Source organism: Dipodomys merriami, unplaced genomic scaffold, assembly GCF_024711535.1.
Source record: "Dipodomys merriami isolate MVZ:Mamm:240054 unplaced genomic scaffold, mDipMer1.0.p SCAF_3, whole genome shotgun sequence".
Taxonomy (NCBI): Eukaryota; Metazoa; Chordata; class Mammalia; order Rodentia; family Heteromyidae; genus Dipodomys; species Dipodomys merriami.
The window spans coordinates 57,685,796-57,710,376 of record NW_027204492.1 but is presented as its reverse complement, the minus strand read 5'-3'; the positions used below and the strand labels follow the sequence as shown (position 1 = coordinate 57,710,376).

At 34.5% G+C, this 24,581-nt stretch overlaps 1 protein-coding gene across 1 annotated transcript in view; it reads left to right on the top strand.

The window, feature by feature from the left end:
• LOC138839809 (uncharacterized) overlaps positions 1 to 24,581 on the top strand; it is a 351,218-nt gene that overhangs the window by 236,669 nt on the left and 89,968 nt on the right. Inside the window, exons 13-15 of the mRNA XM_070039343.1 lie at positions 14,058 to 16,468; positions 18,877 to 18,921; positions 19,555 to 19,614. Coding sequence (XP_069895444.1) covers positions 14,058 to 16,468; positions 18,877 to 18,921; positions 19,555 to 19,614 — 2,516 coding nt within the window. The remainder of the gene's footprint in view (positions 1 to 14,057; positions 16,469 to 18,876; positions 18,922 to 19,554; positions 19,615 to 24,581) is intronic.

Below are 24,581 nucleotides of genomic sequence, written 5' to 3'. Positions count from 1 at the left end.
GTGAGACTCTTATCTCCAATAAACCACCAGAAAACCAGAAGAGATAGTGTGCCTCAAAGTGGCACTAGCCTTGAACAAAAGAGCTCAGGAACAGTTCCCAGGCCCTGAGTTCAATCCCTACAACTGACAAAAGAAAAAAAGCAGTGAAAAACAATAGCAAATTCAGTCGTTGATTGTTACTTTTGGATAAGGTGGCCAGGAAAAGTTTCATAGAGAAAATGGCATTGGAGCAAATATGTAAATATATAAATAAATGAAGAAATTAGTGATGTAGGTTAAAGGTAGTCTAGGTGAAGGGAGCAAAACATTCAAAGGTTAATGTGAGGGAAGAATTATAGAAGTTTTATCATATAGACAGACTTGTACACTGAGAAGAATTTTTTACTTTTATCCAGATACATAAACTATTGGAAGGTACAGAAACAGGACACAGTTTTACATGTGTTTCTTTGTAAATTATAAAAGGCCATGAATATGAGCAAATAGACTATCTAGAAGATTGTTCTAATAAGCCAGATGAAACTAAATGAGAATTTGTATCACCACTAATAAACCTGATGCAAAGTGGTCAGCTTAACATAGGAAATATATATATAGCCAGTTTTAAGTCTTGAACTTGGGGCCTGGGTGCTATCTCTGAGCATTTATTCACTTAAGGCTAATGCTCTAACACTTGAGACACAGCTCCATTTGGGGCTTTTTGCTGGTTATTTGGAGCTAAGGGTCTTATTGACTTTCATGCCCAGGCTAAAACCATGGTCCTCAGAGATTAACCTCCTGAGTAGCTAGGATTATAATTGTGAGCCACTGATATTATGCTTAAAATGAAGGTATATGCATATATACATATATACTTATATGCACAACAAAGGAAAAATCTCTTGTTTCCATTTTCTGGAGGTCATTTTGATAAATATTTTTTATATGCTCAGAAGCACAGAGGCATTGCACCTTTGGATTCCTCCCCTAAGCGTATCTCCTTTGGTCCCATTGTGTGTGAATGCCTAGATTCCTGTATTTTTAATAGCACAAGCCACAGTATTTTCTGTGATTTGACAGTAGGATGAAGAAAAAAGAGGACTAAGGATATGATCAAGAGTTTGATCCAAGTAAACTATATAAGAAAGCATTTACCATTTACTTTAATATAAAAAAGACCACTTAAAATGTAAATTTAACATTACAGTGGCTCACACCTGTAATCCCAGCTACTATAGAGATAGAAATCACGACATCAGAAGGACTGCAGTTCTAGGCTATCCTAAACAAAAAGAGAAATTCCATCATAACATATAAGTCGAGCATATTGTTCACAATTGTATTCTTAGCTAAATGGAAGGCATCGTAAAGAGGAATGAAGTCCAAGGCCATTTTTGGACAAAAATAAGATGCTACTTGAAAAATAAACTGAAGTATAATGGACTGGAAGTTTGATTCAAGTGATACAAACCCTGCATAGCAAGCAAAAGGCTTTGAGTTCAAGCTCCAAATATTGCCTTCACTCAAGAAATGAAGCTTAGAATCCAGAGCTAAGGATAGGAAAATAGGAATTCAGATTGGTATATACTAGTATTCAAACCCAATTGATAAGCCAAGAAGTATCAAATAGCCAACGATATAAATATGAGTGAAATTCAGGAGACCTATCTGGGCTGCAGAAATACATTTAAGAAATGGTAGAGCTGGGCACAAATGGCTCGTGCCTGTAATCTTAGCTACTTAGGAGGCTGAGATCTAAGGAATGAAGTTCGAAGCCAGCCCGGGCAGGAAAGTCTGTGAGACTCTTATCTCTAATAAGCTACTCAGAAAAAGCCAGAAGTAGTGCTGTGGCTCAAGTGGTAGAACACTAGCCTTGGGCACAAAGAGGCTTAGGGACAGTGCCCAGGCCCTGAGTGCAAGCCCCAGAACTGGCAAAAGGAAAACAAGAAAAAGAATGCTAGATAAGCCAGATGCCAAGTGGCTTAGGCTGAGATCTCAGGATGATGGTGCAAAGCCAACCTGGATACTATAGTCCATGGAGTACTTATTTCCAATTAAGCAACCCAAAGCCAGAAGTAGAGCTATACCTCAAATGGTAGAGTACTAGACTTGAGCAGGAATGCTCAGGAACAGTGCCCAAGCTCTGTATTCAAGTCTGAGGCCTCCACAAAAATAAAAAGAAGGGCAGATAAATAGATAGATAAATAGCTAGCTAGCTAGCTAGATAAATAGATATACATATACCTATATGTGAATGTATCATCCACAGTTTCATTTCAGGAAAAGAAAATAATTCCAGGATCTGATCCTTGGAAATTCAAGGATAAGATGGGGGAGGTGAAGAAGAGCAAGTAAATGGAATGTGAAAAAGTAGTCACTGATATAGGAGGGAATATCATGAATATTGGTGTAGTGTTCTGAAAGCATGTGAAGGACTCTAAAGCAATTGACTATATTGTGGTAATGATAGGTCAAGGAAGAAGAAAATAAGGGAAGAAAAAGATTTAGAAATTTGAAGATTACTGATGAGAACAATAAATCTCATGTTTAAATAGAACCATGTCCAAACAAAAGTTTGTTAGGGGTCGATATTAACAATCTGTTATATACATGGTGGGAAGTTACTTCTAAATATTTCATCTTTTTTTTGAAACTGTAGGTTGCAATAAATTAAGTGAAATAAGCCAGACCCAAAGAAACATAGGCCCCATGGTTTCCCTTATTTGCAATAGCTAGTACATGTGTAAGAAAAGTAGAAAAGGTCAAAAACTAAGTGCAAATGACCGTATAAGATGGTTTGAAGTGAAATGAATCCCAAGATAGGGACACAATTTTTTTTTGTCTTGCTATTGTTTCTAACATATTTATAATCTACCATGTGATTTTTTTCTTTGTATGTTCTTCCTCCACAGTATAACCCCTCTTTTCACTGTATTTAATGTTGGTGCCCTGAATCTTGTATATACACTTCTCTATTTCGGGGAGGGGAAAGGGAAAAAACAAAATGCTTAAATAGGGATACAGGTTGACCCATTGTAACAATGAGATGTACAAGACACTATGTTGAAAATGAACTTTACAACTTTGACGGGGTTGGGGGTGGTATTTGTGGAGGTGGGAGGGAAGGGATGGTAGGGGGAAAACAAAGGAAGAGGCAACAATGCTCAATAGGAAATGTACTCATTACCTTGCTCATGTAACTGTAACCCCTCTGTACAGTATTTTTACAATAAAAAATGTACAAAAAAGAAAAGGCAAACCAGGCCAGGTATCGCTGAGTTATACCTATAGTCCTAGATTACAGATCTCAGGAGGCTGAGATTAGCTGGAAGCCAGTCTAGGCAAAAACGTCTGTGAGACTCATCTCCAATTTACCAGCAAAAAGCTGCAAGTGGAAATGAAGCTGAAGTGGTAGAATGCTATCCTTGAGCAAAAAAGCCCAGGGACAGTGCCCAGGATCTGAGTTCAAGCTCCAGGAATGGCACAAAAGAAAAGAAAAAAAGGGCAAACTACCACAAACTAGTTTATATGTAAAACTAGGAGATAGAACCTATAAACATAAAGAAGCAATATTGCCTACTTTCCAGAGTCTTCACTAGTTATCCCCATAATCCCAGGGTAATAAAACAGGAAGAAAACATCACTGAATGAGTCTATCCCTGGACGTCTCACATATAAACAAAGAAATTTGTAAAAACTACTCTAGCACTTACTTTTACCCTCTTTAAGAGTAATCACATGTAAACAGCTCATTCAGAAATAATGAGACCATTCAAATATAAGCCAAAAAGACCTCTTCTCACAGTTGGGATGTACAATGAAGATTGCTAGAAACCCAAGTCAAATTTTATTCCTTACCTTTTTCCCCAATTTCTCAATAACAGTATGTTCATACTAAAAGGCACCAACGTACACATTTGAAAGAAATCATATTTGATATTGCAATGAAACACTTACAAACTGACTTCCAAAGAGAGACAAATCCTTAAAAAGTTAAGCAAGACCTTCTGCAGGTATAGTGTATGGATGGGCATGTTCATTATCTTTGCTATATAACAAGTTATTCTGAAATTACTGGCTTAAATAGTTAGCATTTACTATCTTGCAGTTTCTTTAGACCACAATTGCTTATTGTGGTTGTTTAGACTCAGCATGTCTCCTGAGGATACATTCAAGCTGTCAACCAAGGTTGAATAAAGGAAAGTTTGCTAACATGTTCACTTATGTGGGTCTCTCCAAATTCTGCTTGCATGTCTCTACAACATGCCATCAGATTTCTCTCATCCATGGCTCTTTTACAGTATCAGATTCCACTAGAGCAAGTGATTCAAGAGACAGTGAGGAAGAACATGGTTCAGAAGGAAATCGACTAATTTATTAACCCATTTAGGTTTTTAATATTTTTATATTAGTGTGACATATCACTCGGTCACCATTAAGCTATAAAAAGCAAATTGCTATTTTCAATACTTTATTAGGAGGGAATTAAATTGTACTTTATGAGAGGAGTAGGACAAAGACTTTTTGGCTGTACCTTTGAAACCACCATGTGGTGTGAGCTTAACAAAATAATAGATATAATTCTAAAATAAAGGTAAACCACCTGAAACTAACAGCACATCTGAGCTAGCAGGACCAATATCAAATAATTTGACCTAAATGACATGTATAGAATATTTCATTCAAGGAAAGCAAAATGTACATTTCTTTTTAGGGTACATAGGGAATATTTATCAAAATAGAACATGCTCTGGGTCAAATTATATCTTAACAAATTGAAAAAATTTCAATCATACTAAGTATTTTCTATGACCAGAATCAAATTGGAAAGCAATAAGGGTTCTAAAAAACATCCAGCTATTCAGAAACTAAATAACATGCTTTCTAAGTAAATGTGTGAGTCAATTAAAGACATTAAAAAACACTTTGAAATGAATTAAAATACAAGTACAACTTATCTCCATTTGTACAATTACGCTAAAATTGGATGTGTATAAAATTTATAGCACAAATCATCCATGTTAAAATGGAAAAACTAATGACTTATGCTGCCAAGTTAACAAATTAGAAAACAGAAATTAATGATTAGACGGCAGAAAATAATACAAGGAATTACTGTTTGAAAAGACCAATACTATTGATAGATCAGACAGAATACCAGACATGAGAGGCATGTTATCATAGCAGATGTATTAGATTTTTAAATAAATGTGATTACCACTTGTAATACTAGATACTCAAGAAGCTAAGATCTGAGGATTTGGGTTCTAAGCCAAATCCAGGCATGAAAGTTAGTGAAACTCTTATCTCCAATTAACCACCAAAAAGACAGAAATGAAACTGTGGCTCAAGTGATAGAGCATTGACCCTGAACAAAAAATCTCAGGGATGGCCGGGTGCTGGTGGCTCATGCCTGTCATCCTAGCTACTCAGGAGGCTGAGATCTGAGGAATGTGGTTCAAAGCCAGCCCAGGCAGAAATGTCTGTGAGATTCTTATTTCCAATTAACCACCAAAAAGTCAAGGTATGGCTCAAGTGTTAGAGTGCTAATCTTGAGCAAAAAAGCTCACCGACAGTACCTAGGCTTTGAGTTCAGGCTCTAGGTCTGGCACACAGACTCAAAAAAAAAACAGGCAATATGTATTAATTTGTAACTTAAAAGCCTGGACATTTTGGGGTCTTGTAGCTAATAAATCTGTAGAAAATTTGTATATTTTGGAAGCCAGTCCTTTAGCAAATGTATTTTCAAGTATTTTCCCTAGTCTGTTGCTCATATATATACTTATTCTCTTAATAAGAACTGATCTTTTACCAAGATGAAGAGTTGATTTAGTGATGTATACCGACCAGTATATGCTTAGCATGTATGTGTCTCTTTGTTCAATCCCCAACACCAAAACTATGTTAGGTAACTAAATGCAAACAAAAAATTCATTTCAGGGGCTGGGAAGGTGGCTCAGTGGTAGAGCGCTTGCCTTGCATGCCTGAGGCCCTGGGAAAATAATAAACAACAAAGAGGGATCACAGAAATACTTAACACAAATTAGGTGGTAATGGATGTAACAACCATATTGATTGCTGCATGGTGTTCTTATGGGTTCATATATATATATATATATATACATATATATATATATATTAAATCTTTTTGAAGTGTACAAATTAAACCATACACAAGGGGCTTATGCCTGTAATCCTAGGTACTCAAGAGGCTGAGACCTGAGTCTCAGAATTTGAAGCCAGCCCTCGCTGGAAAGTCAGTGAGACTCCAATTAACCACTCAAAAGCCAGGAGTGGAGCTGTAGTTTAAGTGGTAACAAACAAACAAACAAAAACTAGCCATCAGCAATAAAGCTCAGGACATCACTCAAGCCATATATTCAAGATTCAGTACTCCCCACCTCAAAAAAACTGTATACATTAAATATGTCTAGTTTATGCTATTTCTGTTGTACTTAAATCTGTCAAAATATTCTTGACATTATTTCTTTAAACAAATCAACTACATTTCAAGTGTTCAGCAACCACATGTGGCTAATAGTTATTGTGTTGTTTTGCACAAGTATAAAGCATTTCAATCAGTGCAGAAAATTTTTTTGGGCAACACTACTCTAGAGTATTAACATAATTACACAGCAAGGTATAGCCAAAAAATCCAATGCAGAATACTAAACAGAATGATTTTAAAAGACATTATTGACAATGAACCCTTAGATATGTATTTAAATGTTTTTTTCTTTCAAGCATTTGTTTCTAATGCATTAATAAGATTATTTCTTTGTTGCTTTGTATGTCCCTCCCCCACAGTATAACCCACAGTATAACCCCTACTTTCGCTGTATTTGATGTCGGTATAATTTGTGGAGGGGAAGGGAAAAAAAAAGTCGTTTAAATAAGGATACAGGTGGACCCGTTGCAACAATGAGAAGTACAAGTTGTCATGTCGAAACTTTACAAGTTTGGTGGGGGGGGGGAGGGAGGATTGGGTGGGGGGGAGGGGGAAGCTGGGAAGGGATGTGAAGGGTAAACAAAGGAGGAGGCTACAATGCTTGATAAGAAATGTACTCATTATCTTGCCCATGTAATTGTAACCCCTCTGTACAGTATTTTCACAATGAAAAATAAAAAATAAAAATAAAATACTTCTGGTAAGGAGGAAAAAGGCTAAGGAACAACTAGTAAAAATATAAATCAAGGAATTAAATGGCAGACAAAATGCCAATCATAACAATTAATTTTACAAAATTTACTTGGACTAAATTTTAACAGAACTGCAGTTTAAGAAACAATACACAAAGGTACACTGTTAAAAGAGACACAATTTTTAAAGACAAAGGTACTTTATTTTTTTTTCATTAAAAAGATACCCCATGCTAACTACAAGTAGTAAGCCTGTATAACATTGATAATTTAGGTAATAAAGTTCAAAGCAAAGTGTACAACTAGTGGAAAATAATTTGGCAAATACAAAATAGTCAATTTTGTGTTCAAGACATTACTTTCTTAAAAATAAATGCACTCAATTATACATCTTCAAATTACATTGATAAGATTGTAATTTTCAAATTACATTGATAAAATTGATAATATTAAAAGAAGATCTAGAAAATAGATAATTATAGTTGGAGATTTTAATATTAAACTCATGATTTCTTGAGGAAAAATGGAAAATTTATTTGAAATAAACAATATCCAAAATAGACACAAAAATTAACAAAAATTTAATCAATGTATGCTAAATAAACAAATTGAAACTGTAGTTTAAAAATTAAACTGGGTTGGGGCTGGGAAGGTGGCTCAGTGGTAGAGCGCTTGCCTTGCATGCCTGAGGCCCTGGGTTTGATTCCTCAGCACCACATAAGCAAAAAGAAAAAAGCCGGAAGTGGCACTGTGGCTTAAGTGGTAGAGCGCTAGCCTTGAGCTGAAGAGCTGAGGGACAGCGTCCAGGCCCAGAGTTCAGGCCCCACAACCAGACACAAAAAAAATAAATAAATAAAAAATAAATTAGGGATTAATGGCTCTTCCTTGTAAAGCTAGCTACTCAAGAGGCTAAGATCCATAAGTTCTCAATTCTATACTAGCCTAATCAGAAAAGTCTTGTCTCTGAAATAACCTTTTTTTTTTTTTTTTTTTTTTTTTTTTTTTTTTAAATTGTATTTTATTTTATTTGAGAACATACTGTACAGAGGGGCTACAATTACATGGGCAGAATAATGCATACATTTCTTACCAAGCATTGCAGCCTCCTCCTTTGTTTACCCTTCACTTCCCTTCCCTGCCTCCCCCCTCCCCCCCACCCAATTTTACCCCCCTCCCCCCACCCAATTATACCCCCCTCCCCCCCCCCACACCGAAATTGTAAAGCTGGTTTTGACATGACATTTTGTACTTCTCATTGTTGCAACAGGTCCACCTGAATCCTTAAACGATTTGATTGTCCCCATCTCCTCCACATGATATACTGATATCAAATATAGTGAAAGCGGGGGTTACACTGTGGGGGAGGGACATACAAAGCAATAAAGGAATAATCTTATAAATGCATTAGAAATACATGCATGAAAGAAACGAAAACATTAAAATACATATTTAAGGGTTCATTTTCCTAACATCACATTATCTGGCCTTTTCCGCTTGACTCATACCTATACTAGATATTGCAAATAAGGGAAACCATGGGACCTATGCTTCTTTGGGCCTGGCTTACTTCACTTAATATAATTTTTTCCAAACCTTTCCATTTCCTAACAAATGGGGAAATGTCATTCTTTCTGATGGAGGCATAGAATTCCATTGTGTATATATACCACATTTTCTTGATCCATTCATCTACTGAGGGGCATCTGGGTTGGTTCCATATCTTAGCTATGAAATAACCTTTAAGGAGTAGATAACCAGCTGATCAAGCAAGCCAAGCAAGCACAAAGCCCTGAGTTCAAGCCCCAATACCTAATAAAAATAAATAAGTAAAAATAATAACAAAAATCATTTGCACAAAAGAAATGACTCTCAGGTGGATTATCTATTTTATTCAACATTTAAGAGGGAAAATGTAGCTCACATTTAGGTAAGTTCATTCAGAAACTAAAGAAAGTTTTTTTCTACTCATGTTGTCAGGACAGCATAAATCTCAAAAAAAAAACGATGAAACTATGACAAGAAAAAATGAATCACAAAACAATATCCCACATAAACCACAGATGAATGCTTATAGGCAAAATATGAGCTTAAGAATTCATCATAGAAGATATTGCACCATAACTGGTTTATTCTCAGAATGTGGGGATGATCTAACAGTAAAAATTGGGCTGTGGTAATCCTATCTACTCAGAAGTCTGAGATCCAAGAATGGTGATTTGAAGACAGCCTGGGCAGTGTCCATGAGACTCATCTCCAATAAACTAATCAAAAATGAAACAAAACAAAAAGCTGGAAATGGATGTTAGTCAAGTGGTAGACAGTAGACTTGAGTAAAAAAGATCAGGAGCAATGTTCACGCCATGAGCTCCAGTGCTAGGAACAACACCAAAAAATAAAACAAAAAAAATTCAGTAATTTCCTACATAATATTCTATGCAGGAAAAAATGATTATTTTAAGGATTTCATTCCAGAGTTTTGAACAAGTTTATTCTAGACATTTTGACAGTTTTTTAAATATTTTGTAGAAAAAAGAAGTTGTAGAGTTTATTTGTTCATTTTCAGTAACATCATCTTTTTCTGTATTTGTTAGAAGCTATTTCTAAGTATCTATCCATGAAGAAATAACTAAATCAACTGCATAAATGTTTTGTTTTTAAATAATAAAATCCTCACTTTTGAATATTTTTTGGGGGGTCCAGTTTTGGGGCCTGAACTCTGGGCCTGGGCGCTGTCCCTCAGCTCTTCAGCTCAAGGCTAACACTCTACCACTTGAGCCACAGCGCCACTTTCGGCTTTTTTCTTTCTGCTTATGTGGTGCTGAGGAATCAAACCCAGGGCCTCATGCATGCAAGGCAAGCGCTCTACCACTGAGCCACCTTCCCAGCCCACTTTTGAATATTTTAGTAAAACATTTATCAAAAATTGGAATCACAGACAGTTTGAGAATGGATTTAAATGTCAATAAAGTTACTGCTCTATTCATATGACTGTCCTGAAGGTTAATATCTGAGGATCTGTCTGACTTTGAAGAAACTTAGCTATTAATTTCTAAAAATAGTTGTATGTGAAGTAAAATGCCTAATATTTTTCATGTAATTGAAAGAATTTTACTTTTCTATACTTTTTGAAGATTATAACAATTAACAAAATACTGACTAGTTTAGTATTTGTGACAAAGAATAAAATTTATAAGAGGAAGTAAACTATGCCATTAATCTCAACAAGATTCTATTATCTTGGGTAAGTAGAAATGCTTAAATTTTATTGGACATTTCATTTAACCCTTATGAAGATAAGTTTAAAATGTTATTTTAAAATATAACATTTTAAAAGAAAATACCTTCACTAATCTTTGGATGTTAGAAACTACAACTTGTAAATGTCTCTACAAGTGGCAGAACCAAATTCATAAATATAAGCTTTTTCACTCAAAACCAACATTCTTCCTAAAATATGGAGTTATCTGAATCATATGCAAATAACTATCCTACTCTGCTAATGTTATTAAGATTCCATGCTGTTTCAATTTCTTGTTTCTTCTTCTTCTAAAATTCATAGAAATTATACAGGTTTTACATTACCACATAGTGTTCTATACTATATATTCTATATAATTCTGTGTAGCACTCAGATCAAATTCTACAGCTTTTCTTTATAATTTCCTGCCCTCTAACATGCTTCTGTCTCTGGTGAAAAATTCCCTGGTGATACCAAGCCTTTTTACCTTGTTGCTGATCTTACAGGAAAAAAGCTTACATTTTTTCCTTACTGTTGAATATAAAACTAACTTTGTGCTCTTTGGCTTTTATTTTGTTGATATATATTTATTATTAGTTTACTGTGTTTATTACATGGAAGTGTGTGAATTTTATCAAAGAAGATGTTGTTTGACTTATTGAAATGATGGGAATTGTTTTCTTTTCTTTTGCTTTGCCTTGCTTTTGGATACCCAGTATTGTGATTTCGGTATTGCTATATACCCATACTAGACTCAAACTCACTGTGTAACTCATACTGACCTTGAACTTTTTATCCCCTTTCCTTGGCCTCCCAAGTGCTGGGATTGCAAAACATGCCACCACACCTGGATTAATCAAGGCATATTTCTCTTTCATTCTGTTTTTCCTTGTATCTTAGAAATAATCTCATTTGGTCTAGATTATAAGCCTTAGTACATGGTTAAATTATGTTTGCTAGGATTCTGTTGAAAATTTTTTTATTGTGAAAATACTGTACAGAGGGGTTACAATAATATGGGCAAGGTAATGAGTGCATTTCTTATCAAGCATTGTTGCTTCTCCTTTGTTTCCCCTTACTATCCCTTCCCATCTCCACCCCCCACCCCAGCGTGCCAAAGTTGTAAAGTTCGTTTTCGACATAACGACTTGTACATCTCATTGTTGCAATGGTTCCACCTGTATCCCTATTTAAACAATTTGTTTTTTCCCTTCCCCTCCCCAAATTATATGTTGAGCATTTTATATCAATGTCCATGAGAGATATTTCACTGCAGAGAGAGAGAGAGAGAGAGAGAGAGAGAGAGAGAGAGAGAGAGAGAGAGAGACAGAGACAGAGACAGAGACAGAGAGAGAGAGAGAGAGAGAGAGAGAGAGAGAGAGAGAGAGAGAGAGAGAGAGAGAGAGAGAGAGAGAGAGAAAGAGAGAGAGAGAGAGAGAGAGAGAGAATTCTGGCCTCATAAAAAAGTGTTTTGTTTGTGCCAGTCATGGGTCTTGAACTCAGGGCCTGTGCATTGACCCTGAGCTTTTGTGCTCAGGGCTAGTGGTCTACTACCTGAACCACAGCTCCTTTTCTGGCTTTTGGTGGTTAATTGAAAATAAGAGTCTTATGGACTCTTCTGCCAAGACTGGCTTCAAACTGCAATTCTCAGATCTCAGCCTCTTCAGTTGGTAGGGTTACTGTCATGAGCCATTAGTGCCCAGCAAATAAGTTTTTAAATATTTTGTTTTATTCAATTTGAGAACACATGGAGGAATGACAATTCTTTGAAAGTTTTGTAAAATTTACCCAGAAATTTCTCTATCCTTGGATTTTCCTTTTTTGAGCAGTTTTGATTACAACACAGCCATCCACCCCGCCACCATTTTATTAAGTATATTTGACTTTTCTATATCTTCACTTGGTTGTATGTATATTTATAGTGATGTTGTACAGGTTATGCAATTTATTTTGCATAGTTACTCTTGTGAACAGTTTTATTTCTGTGATTTCAGTTATCATGTCTCTTTTTCCATCTCTGATTTTAGTTATTTGAAGGCTTTCTGTTTTAACTAGTATATCTACTGCTTTCTTCTAATTTATCTTTAAAAATCAACTAAGCTTCATTGATATTATATGTTGGTCTTTTTATCTCAGCAAATAATGGGAGAATCATAGTCTAGGTGTGGGTTCAAGCAAAAAACAACACTCTGTCTAAATTTAATAATTGCAAACAAGGGCTATAGACCTGGTTCAGTGACATTTTGCTGATTAATTGGAGATAGAGTCTCATACTTTTCTACTCAACCCTGATCCTCACATTTCAGCCTCCTTTGTAGTAGGATTATAGGAATACGCTGTCAGTGCATGGCTTCTTGTATACTTCTGAGTATATTCTTTTAAGCTAGATTGTTTATAACAATTCTTGTACATTTATAATATTAGCACTATTTGGATAAAATAAATGATATATGGTATCAAGGAGTAGAGGCAGTAAATATGATGATTATAAAGTATAATACATACAAAAGTACAGCTGTACATTTTATATTCCAAGCCAAGTACAGAAAATATCAAAGGTGATAATATTATAAATTAGTCACCAAGGGTTACAGGATGATAGAAACACAAAAAGAAACACAATATAGATGTTTTTATATCTCTTCATATTCAAAATAACTGTGGAATGTACTAGAATTGTTATAAATAATCTAGCTTAAAAGAAACTCAGAAGTATACAAGAAGATAGGCTATCAATACATCATGTCTTCTCCATTATGGGACTATCATTTCGTGCTATCATGTGATCAGATCCAACGTAATGACTTTATGTTTTATAAGAATATAATTTCATTTTCTCAAAGAGGGTTTTACATTAAAATGATGAATTTAGAAATTATAAATTACCATTCAGTATTCTTAACATTCAATATTCTTACACTATTTCCAAAGAATAATTTTGTAGTCAGGCATCTAGCTATTCAGGAGGCTAGGATCTGAGGATCGCAGTTCAAAGCTAGCCTGGACAGGGAAGTATATGAGACTCATCTCCAATTAACCACCTAAAGCTCATAGTTGAGGTATGGCTCAAATGGTAGAACACTAAACTTGAGCAAAAAGAAGCTCAGAAATATTATCTAGGCCCTGAGTTTAAGTCTAGGACCAGCACACAAAAAATTCAGATTTTGCTTACCAACCTGGAAAATAAAAGCAATCCTTAAGTCTAATTATATTTTACTAAATAAATATCTAAATTTCCAGAATGATATGCCAGTGATTCATCAATAGCTACAGAAACAGATCATTATATTAAATTTAGAAGACAAATTCCTTGCAATTTTGATACATAAAAAACAAGGATATTTTCTGTCTCAAATTGTGGAGATTTTATAAATAACAAGGATGATATTATAATAAAGAATTAACTGACAGGATTTCTAGAAGCAAATAGAAAAGTAAAATAGATATGTAATAACCTACCCATGTGAAAACAGAGTTTTATTTTGTTCATCTAATTCAGGACTGTTATGACTGATCTTCCAAAAAGTAAGCAGAAAATTTAATGTTGTGGCCTACCCTTGAAAAATACCAGATGACATTTACTATAAAGTATTCAAGGATGATATTGTTTCCTTTGCAGAGACTTAGGTTATAATGAGAACATAAAGTTAGATTTCGTTGTTTTGGCTAGCCTTGCTCATATTTTACTTTTCTCTATAAGTTTCCAGAATACAACTTGTGAGATACATGAGTGATGACAAGATTGTGAGATTCAAAGAGGATTCTCAAGCTCTCAGAAACAACGAAGCTTCACAGCAAAAAACGGAATCAGACAGCCTCAATATTTCTCCAGACCCAAATACACTCACAGATGAGAAGCCTCCCAGAAAAATGAGTCGTAAAGTATCTTACAGCAGGAACCGTTCCCAGGACTTCACGGGTGATGACAATTTTCAGGATCTTTGGTCTCAAATTGATCTTACTAAACTCATAAGTCCTGAGAGTTTTATGTCTGCTGTACCAGTCCCTTCATGCAGTACAACTTCTAAGTCTGTCATTCGTACCAAGGTTCCAAGAGAGAGTACAATTTCTTTGCCCATGGGCAATCAAAAATGCACCAAATGTTTTAAGGAAATCAAGAGCTCTCTTTCCCATGTATGTGTTGTGGATTCTGATGATGATTCAGACTCTGACCATCCTTTACAACTTCATTTTCCATCAGAGACTAAACCTTCTCCAGGCCCCAAATCTCGTAGACACTGCAAGTCTTCTCAAAGGATCTCTTTATCTCAGTCCCAAGATCCCGGATCTCCTGTGGAAATCCGTTGTTCTGTACACCAAGAAACTCCTAAATTTTTGCATTGTGACAGCTGTGTAGCTCTCCAAAAGCTCATTGGCTCCACTATTGCTGCTACCTTTCCCATGGACTCCCAAAGTACTACGGGCCAACACAGAACAAGTCCTGAAACTGAAGATAATTCTGACAATGACATTAAACCTTCTAGTCCTGAAAAATACAGATATAAATCAAGTACTAAAACGAAACCTCTTCCCAAACATGAGATAGCCCGTGAAGATGAGACAAACTCTGAAGATGATGCAGATGTTGAAGATGAAACAGATAGTGAAGATGAAGATGACAGCAATGATAAGAAAGATCCCAAAGATAAGTCTGATCCTGATGACACTGATCCAAAGGACAGCAACTCTGGAAATAGTACTGATAGCAACGACGGATCTGATCCTAGCAGTGGTTCTGGCCCTACAAGTGATCCCAATTCCGACAGGGATGATGACCCTAACGAAGGTGATGACCCCAACAGTGCACCTGATTCTAACATTGAGAGTGGCCTTAATGATGATATTCATTACAAATGCAGTACTAATCCTGAAGAGGACATTTACACCCAAAGTGCCGGCAATGCTTCAAGGCTAATTACTGATGTTGACTGTGAAAATATTGCTGATGCCAGAAGTGACATGAATCCAAACAACACCCCTGAGTTCCAAAATGCAATTATTCTGGACTGTAATTCTACTTCCAGCAATGACATGTGGCAAGGCAATGACATTTACTTCAACATTGACTTCAGACCTCAGAGTGTTAGATCAATTCCCGACAGCCTTGGCCTCAGCAAAAATGACATTGGCCTCAACAACATCTCTAGCTTCCAAAACAATAACCCTGATCTCCAGAAAAATCCCGACTCTTACTATAATGCCAATTCCAGTAATGCCACTGATCACAACAAAGCTATTAGTCCTAACAATGAAGATGACCTCAGCTATGATACAGGACCCACTAACACTGCAGGTCATAGTTATAAAGCTGCCCCAAACTATAACACATACCTTGACTATGTCCCAGAATTTATACATGTAGTCTTCTCTAGCTCTGTAGTCAACCTAAACTATATTGACAGAAGCAGTTATGTTATTAGACCCAACTCTGCAGCTAGTACTATCAAGGCCACAGACACCAACAATATCACTACTTGTACTCGTGCTGTTCCCCATACGTATACTGCTAGAACCTTTTATATCTCAGGCACTACCTATATCCCTAGATATACTCATTTCATTGGCTCTAGTACTATCATCAACCCCAATTGCAACACTACGAATAATCATTATGCATCTTATTTTGCTACTAGCAGCAATAATAAAAGTAGTTTTCTCCTGGACCCTGAATTAGAAATCAGTCCTTTGTCCTCCATCACTAATACTATTTATAGACACATTTTCAGTTTTACCACCAAAAGAAAGTATATTTCTATTCCCAGTTGTTTCACCACATTAAAATTTTATGATCCATCTAAACTTGGAAGGAATTATGCAAAGTGGGATAGCAAAAAATTAGGTGCTCTCTTTAAAGATTCTACTGGCTCCATGGACTTTACTAGCTTTAAGTATCTCACTGAGTCCAAGGATATCCTTGATGCCAAGGAATCTGAAATTTTTAGATATTTCTGCACATTACAGAATTCTTTTGGCGTCAAAGATACTGCCAGTTTAAAATTTCATTCCAATCCAAATAGTCCACTCTCTAGTTTTGGTATTGTAGTCGAAGCTCAACCATCAGATGTTGTGAAGTTTGGCAAATCATCAGGTGCTGTGAATCAATTGTTTAAGGTAAGTTTATGTAAATATATTATGATTTGCAACTCCATATTCTGTAATTGAACAAAGTCAATGGCAAACCAGGGAAAAGAGGGGAAATAAGTCTAGTATTATTTCTCCTTTACACTCTAAAGCCAGCAATATGTCTTTCCATTTGACAGATGCATCTGTTATACACTTGCAAAATACCAAAATGACTTTGCACTGTGGCTCACAGAGCAAATTACTCTATCAAGGGTCCATAGATCATATGTATGAACCTAGTCACAAACAACCAAATGAATATTTTGCCTACCTTCTCTCACCCATACATGCCCTGGTATTGGTTATTTTCCTCTATGGAAAGAAAGAGAAGAAAAATCAAAATGAGCCTTAAGTACATGAAGCAATTTAACCCATCTCTCAAAAAACATTTTATTAATAAGGCTGTTTGGAATAGCAGTTATATTGTAATCTCCATTTTAATATGTAGAATTAGAATTACTTTGGTGACATGATATTAGGAAGCAAAGAACCCCAAAGCTTTGCTACTTTTGAATGAAATACTTATCCTATCTTATTGCTACTAACACTAAGTAAAATAATTTTCAGGAATGATACATCCTTATCACATGTTTTCTCTAGCATTTTGAATGTCATTCACAAATTAGGATTTTTAAGTCTTTGATAAACTATTTTGATGGCAAAAATTAGTATATTTTTGTTGAAACTTTATCAATACATCACTGAGGCATAGTTACATTGGTATATCTTATATTTCATTAGACATGGTAAGCCAATACACTTAAATTGAATTAGAGTGCCTGTGTGCACAAATGTTCAACTTGAAGTAATTACTTTGTTTTCTACTAAAATATCTAATTGAATATAACCATATATTTAGAATATAGCACAAATAATTATAACTAGAATGCAAGTACAAAATTGGTATTTCCTTAATGCTTTTACTTTAATAGAAAACAAATTCACAATTTTCATAGAAGGCTACACCTTCCAGTAAACAGTTATAATTACCTAGTATGATTTTGTAGCTTTTCTCTATGTGAACCTGAAGGTACTATTTTATGCATTTGGTGTTTCTGAGTAAAACATGGCTGTAATAAGTTTCAGAGAACTGGTTTTAAGGAATGTAGCTGTCATTTTGTAGCTCAAATCATAGAACCCAAGAACTGTTTCCTAAGTAGGATGACTTGAGATAAAAACTACCTTTAAAGAAGATTTCCTTCATGTGTAAAAAGGTATGATTTGATATCCGTAGAACAAAATAACAAAAAATGAGCTTTAAAGACAGGTATCAATGACTCACACCTGTAATCCTAGCTACACAAGAGGCTAAGATCTAAGAATTGCAGTTCAAAACCAGCTTAAGCAGGAAAGTCAATGAGACTCCTTTTTCCAATAAATTACAAAAAAAAAAAACCAGAAACGGAGCTGTTACTCAACTAGTAGAGACTTGCTTTGAGCAAAGGAAACTCAGGGACAGCACTCAGGCCCAGGACTGGCAAAAAATGCTTGAAATAGTATATCTAGTCAAATAAATACTGCTTTCTGGAAAAATATTTTTCAGTGTCTTTTATCAGGACTAGATAATTAAGATAATCAGAAACAATCAAAGATGGACTGAAATTCATAATAAACTATGAACAGCTTTGTAGACAATATATTTTCTATGCCTTCACTACCAGACAGCACTTCTATAAGAGTCATTGACTCCTCTCAAAACATTGACACAGTTTCTTGATTTATTACATTGATATCATTCAAATAAAATTAAGAGAACAACACTCTTTTCCAGCTCAAACTATTAATTAAGATAAACAATCTGAAAGGAAAATTTCCTCACAACCATAAAGAATCAAAGCAATATACCTAACTTCATAACATACATTCAAACCATCATTTCATTCTCTCCTTCCAGGTAATTATTAAACAGTGTAACAGACTCAGAATACAGACTAAATAAAAACATGGTTTTTGCCCTATTATGAACCCACAGTTCCTCATCTTAATAGAAAGCAAGTGGTTATCTGTGGTAGAAGCTATATAAAAACAAATGAAATAGTTTCAAGTTTCCTGAATAATTAGTAATGTTTTAGATGTTCAGACCATGTTACCAATGTATTTAAACTAGCTAGAAATAAGTAAGATTATCAGTTTTTCACTTTTTTGAAGTACCAATAATATCCTTACTCCTGACATTTTATTTTTGGAAGTTTAACAGTTTGCTAATATCAGAACTAAATTAATGAGGTTGTCATTTGATGTTATCGAAGAGTAACTTAAATTCTGCAATTAGTATGATTCCACATTCTAGGGACAACGTTATAAGTAAGTGTATCTTTCTTAAAGTTAGACTGTGAACATGGCTTTTATTAATGAATAAAATTTACTGGATTTAACCATTTTTAATTTCTTAACAGATTCAATTATACTTGAGAAGAGTTGCATTACAGCCATACAAAGAGGTTGCTATTTTCTGTTTATAGTAAATATTTTGAAAAATAAAATAAGTCAGTGATGGCACTGAAGTAAATAATAGTTTCATTTACAGTAGTCAATTATAATTGAAGTTTTATAAGTATACATTTATATTAGCAATCCCTTCAATGAGTGACTGAACATGTGAACCACTTGTGAACTTTTGCCCAGTTGTTCCCATAATATCTCTAATATTCATGTCAAAATTTAATAATCAGATATGCTTGTATTTATAAATACATGAAATCTTTTATAAGTTTTAGTTTAAGAAAAGTGAAACTTGCAATACACTATATTCAAAATGAAGATTGGATAAAGTGGCAAAAGGTTGTTATTTCATTTAAAAAATGAAATATCATATTCTCTACCCAAAATATCATATTCTCCCTGATTTTATACCCATGTTAATACATGGATGAATTTAATTATTCTTCTCAACGTTCAGTAAAATCTTGGCATTGCTCAGTCTTTAAGCAATTATAGTGCTAAGATACTCCAGATAATCAAAGCAATGTCTTTCCAAAGATAAGTTTCTTAAGTAAGTATATTCACATATCCATATACAATATAAAACTTTTTCACTCCTAGCTTTTCATGGGTATGACATATTATTTTTACAGTGGAAGATATATTTTCTAAAGATTTTCAATAGAAGACACTACAAAACCATCTCCAACTCAAAGATATAGGTAACTTGCTTAATGTCTGATGTTAAACAGTTTTACTATAACTATCACAATACCAAACCATTCAGTAAAGTCACTCTCTTTTATATCAATTTTATTATTTTTTTCACATTGCTAAAGTGAATTGCAAGGTCTCTTATTGCTGTCAGAAGAGTCTTTTGTTGTTGTTTTTAAAATTCTGTTCTAGCGATTGAACCCAGAGCCTCTAACAGTTAGATACACACCCCCGACCAAAAAGTGATATTTAAAGTATTCAATTGAGATAAATAATACTGTATTGGATTCTTCTTTGGGAAATAATGAGTCAACAATCTCAAAGTGAACTTAAATATTAAATATGTGGAAAAAAGAACCCCTTAACAATATAACCTTAGTATAATCTATCCATTTTTTCTGAATAATTTCCAAGGTTACATATAATTCTTTTATTAAATACATGATGAAGTTATTGGAATGACTTTAGCCTTCTCCCTATAGCTACACTACTTATAGTAATCTAAGCCAAAGACAAACCTACAAAGATACAAGTGAGCAAGTCAAAAATGATCCAGTTTCACCAAACCCAAAGTAAACATCGTCTTTTTTTTTTTTTTTTTTTTTTGGTCAGTCGTGGGGCTTGAACTCTGGGCCTGAGTGCTGTCCCTCAGCTCTCCAGCTCAAGGGAAGTGTTCTACCACTTGAGCCACAGCGCCACTTCCAGTTTTCTGGTGGTTTATTGGAGATAAGAGTCTCACGGACTTTCCTGCCTGGGCTGGCTTTGAACTGCTATCTTCAGATCTCAGCCTCTTGAGTAACTAGGATTACAGGCATGAGCCACTGGTGCCTGGCTGTAAACATCATCTTTTTTGTTGTAGAATATTTATGTCAGTAACCCTCTTTAGTATGAAGTTCACAATTACATATTTTCTCTGATTGTTTAAAGTTCTTCAGCCCACCCCTCTCAACTTTAACAACAGATCAATGATCCATCATCATATGTACTCAGGTAGAAATAAACCAAATCAGCTTGGCAGAAAATAAATTATTATAATTTTAATACTGTCTACCACTAAAAACTATAAAATATATAATTGACTAAAGAGCATTTTTATTCCAAACTAAAGGGTTTTGCTACATTTTTAAATCCAGTTAGTATTTATGGTTAGTTACACAAGTGTAACTAAGATACACTCACCATCTACAAAATCAGCATTGTCTACCATATTTTTCAGTTTCAAAAGAAATATAGCTTTGTCTGAATTTGTTCCATTTTCCATGATTAGAATAACAAATAGTAAGCCTAACAAGCATGAGGCCCTGAGCACCAACCCCTGCACCACTAAACAAGCAAAAAATAATAGTAGATTGTTTTCAAAGTTTTTGACTCAGTTTGGAAGTATTGGGTGTCAAAGACTGTCAATGTAAAATTATGCATCATATTACAGAACTCCAGTTTTTGTATCTGATGATTCATGTCAAGCCATCTTCTAAATATACCTACTTTCACTAAGCAAAATGTTAGTTATTTGATACTGATATTTGATTCATTGTAATAGAGAATGAAAAATGTAGATATGAATATAGAAATAGTAAGAGAGTATGTTGGCAGTGAAAGAAAAGGAAATATATGTAGGAAGAAGGAAATTGTGGGGTAAAAGCATGATTATTGTAGTAAATATTTTTTATCATATCATTAAATCTCAAGATATTCTTGATATTCTAAATCCATTTATATTAAAAACATTTTCCATATTATCCTTTCATTTTCTAATCTACCCCTATCTGATCTTTCATGCTCACACTCATGGTCACAATTATAGACTCAGACTTGTCAAAGTTGCAAATTTCAAAAACATAAGTTCTCTATATGTTTTAAACACTGGTCTTACTACCCTATCTTCTTTTTTCCATTCTGAGCTCACTCTTTGTCATGACTATTCTTCCTCCATTTATGAACTAACTAAAGAATTTGAACCAACTATACTTTTTTGTTGATGATTTTGGAAACAGCCTCCCAATATATCCACCCAACATCCCTTTTACCCTCTCACAGAGATCCTATAAAATATACACATATATTTTTGTGTGAATGTATATTTGCATATATGCATATTTGCACACATCAGATAACTTGCTCAGCTTTGAAGTTGCATTGAAAAACACACCCATCTGAAATTTTATAGTAATTTTAATAATTTTATTTTTTTTTTTTTGGTCCAGTCGTGGGGCCTGAACTCTGGGCCTGAGTGCTGTCCCTCAGCTCTTCAGCTCAAGGCTAGTGCTCTACCACTTGAGCCACAGCACCATTTCTGGCTTTTTTCTTTTTGCTTATATGGTGCTGAGGAATCGAACCCAAGGCCTCAGGCATGCAAGGCAAGCGCTCTACAACTGAGCCACATTCTCAGCCCCCAGTAATTTTAATAATTTTAATACTAACAAGTGAATGTTATGCAATTTTCTTAAATGTTTCTTTATAGATGGGGAATAACTATACTATTCATACTTGCTATCTTAGTGCTTCTTGAATACAAAGTAACTTGTCAAGTATAAACAGGTGGGAACAACAGGAGAAACTAGCACCAGAGCCATTTTATTTCATGCTATAAATGTCATGTCACCAAATAAAACAGGTCACAGCTAAAAGAAAACTACACAGTGATAGATAATGAATAAGGAAAGTTTTGTTTTAGGCCCAGGTAGTTGTAATAGGGCTCTGAACTAGAAAAAATAATTGATTGCTAATTGTGGGAGTTTTAAGCAGAAGGTCAGAGAAATTAAATATTATTTTTACTGCTTTACACTACTCTTGAATACAGTTTGTAAATAGAATCTGTTGTGACATAATGGAAGCTTGAGATGGTATCAGTGTTGAAATTAGAAAGTAGAAACATGGGGTAAATCTTCAGGCAGTCACTTAATAACATTTAGTGAGTGCTTGCCATCTGTTAGGCACTCATGAAATACAGGTATTAGCTCACTTAATCTTCAAAATATTCTGCAGTCATATTATAAACTATTTTTAGATAAAGAAACTAAAGCATAGGGTAATCAAATAATGGTTTGTTATCACACAGCTACAAAGTGGTAAAAAATCACAACTTATAGTTATTTAATTTTATATGGTAAAATAACACGTAAGTTGCTGTTAAACATAAAAAGTACTGTAAGTACAAGACACATATATTACATTACAATAAGAATTACTATGGTCCCATCTTAATCTTTTAAGAGTGTTATCCCTCATACTAAGATATTGGGAAATAATATGAAATTTTCAAGCATCATGATATCCAATGTTGTCCATTAAGTAAACTTTTTAAAGTACTCTAAGGATAAATATATATTTCTCTCATTAGCACTTTTAACTCCGTAGTTTCTTTTTATCCTATTGTTACAGCACAGCTTCCAGACAGGTAGCTGCCAAAACCTTGGCCCTTGGTTAATGAAAAGAATACCTTGAGATGGAAAAGAAAAAGGCACAGCCAAGAAGGTTTTGAGGATGAGCAAATAACTTCGAAAAACTGGAGAGATCCCTGTTCTTTCAAACATACTTCCCTCATTATATAACCATAATTTTATTGTTTATTGTGGCCACAACCATGTGATTATTGCCCCATTCATCTGGGATTAGAAAGGACACTGTGGTCCTTATTAACAATTATATAAAAATAAATTCATATTGTTAATGGTTCAAAGTACATTCCAATATTTCAACCAAAAATTCTTTCATGTAATCTGTTTTCTGAAGAAAATTACCTTATCTCTTAAAAAGTTTTATGATCAATGAGTTTAATATTGTATTGGCCACTCTAGCTTTAATATAACCCCCAGTTAATCTCTATTTCATTGTTAATGCTGTTTATTGTTATCATTGTTTCTAAGTGTGGAACCTAAAATTAAAATAGTTAAGATGCATCAATTTCGTGCAGTGTTTACTTAACTTCCTATTTATCCCACTCAACTTTATTAACCTAGGAAATGCTAGCATATGCTCATTATAAAGAATGTTTAAAGATGAATGAGTTGGATGAAATGAGGCTACTTCTAGAGATTTAAAAAGACACTAAAAATGATATTGAATTTTAGTAGCACATAGTAAAAGAGCTGACAATATTAATTAGAAAACGATATATTTCTTTCCTTTACAGTTATAAAGATGGGCTAGGTTTCCAGATATTCTTAAAAAATAAATACCTCTTTTTGACTAACAATTACCAGGTTCACTTTGAGGACTACAGGATATACAGGCCATCAAGCCATGCTGACCTGACAAACCTTTAATTATATGTCAACAATTGGGCAACACTGTCTCTGTATGCATTATTGTTCATTACCTAAACTTAATCCTCTTCTCCAGCTAGGTGAGTTTCCCACTTTTTCTTTGCCTTGCTTTGTTTGTGTATTATAGTACCATGTCTTTTTTGGTACCTTCTTAGATTTAAACCTTATCCATAAATCTTAGGCAAAAATGAACAACATGTGTGCCTCTGTCCTCAAGCCTCTATTTTTGAGTAAGCTGTAAAGGACCTTAGCCCATTTGTTGAACCACCCATAGTTGGGAATGAATAGAGTACATGGTGTGGATGGGGTGGTTATAGGAAATATTAGAAAGATAAGCAAAAAATTTCTCTGCCATACTAGGAAATTTAGAGCTCATTGCAGAAGTGTCTTAAAGCATTGTGACAACATGATGTGGTAGTGCTCAAGAGAAATAATTCATCTTACAGTGTGAAAGATGGATTTGAAAGAAACGGTTGGGTGAGAGAAACTAGAAAGATACCTACTAACACATGGTAGCAGGCAGCAGTAGTTTAGACTCTAATTGAGGAGGGCATGAAGTGAAGCATTAAAAAAGGTGAAGACAGTCAAGGTATGTTAAGAGCAGAGTGACTTGGCATTGTTAAAAAATTGGACTTGAGGGAAATAAGGAAAAATTGGAGATTTCTCCTCATTTTCTGATGTGAGTAATAATGGCAGTCCCC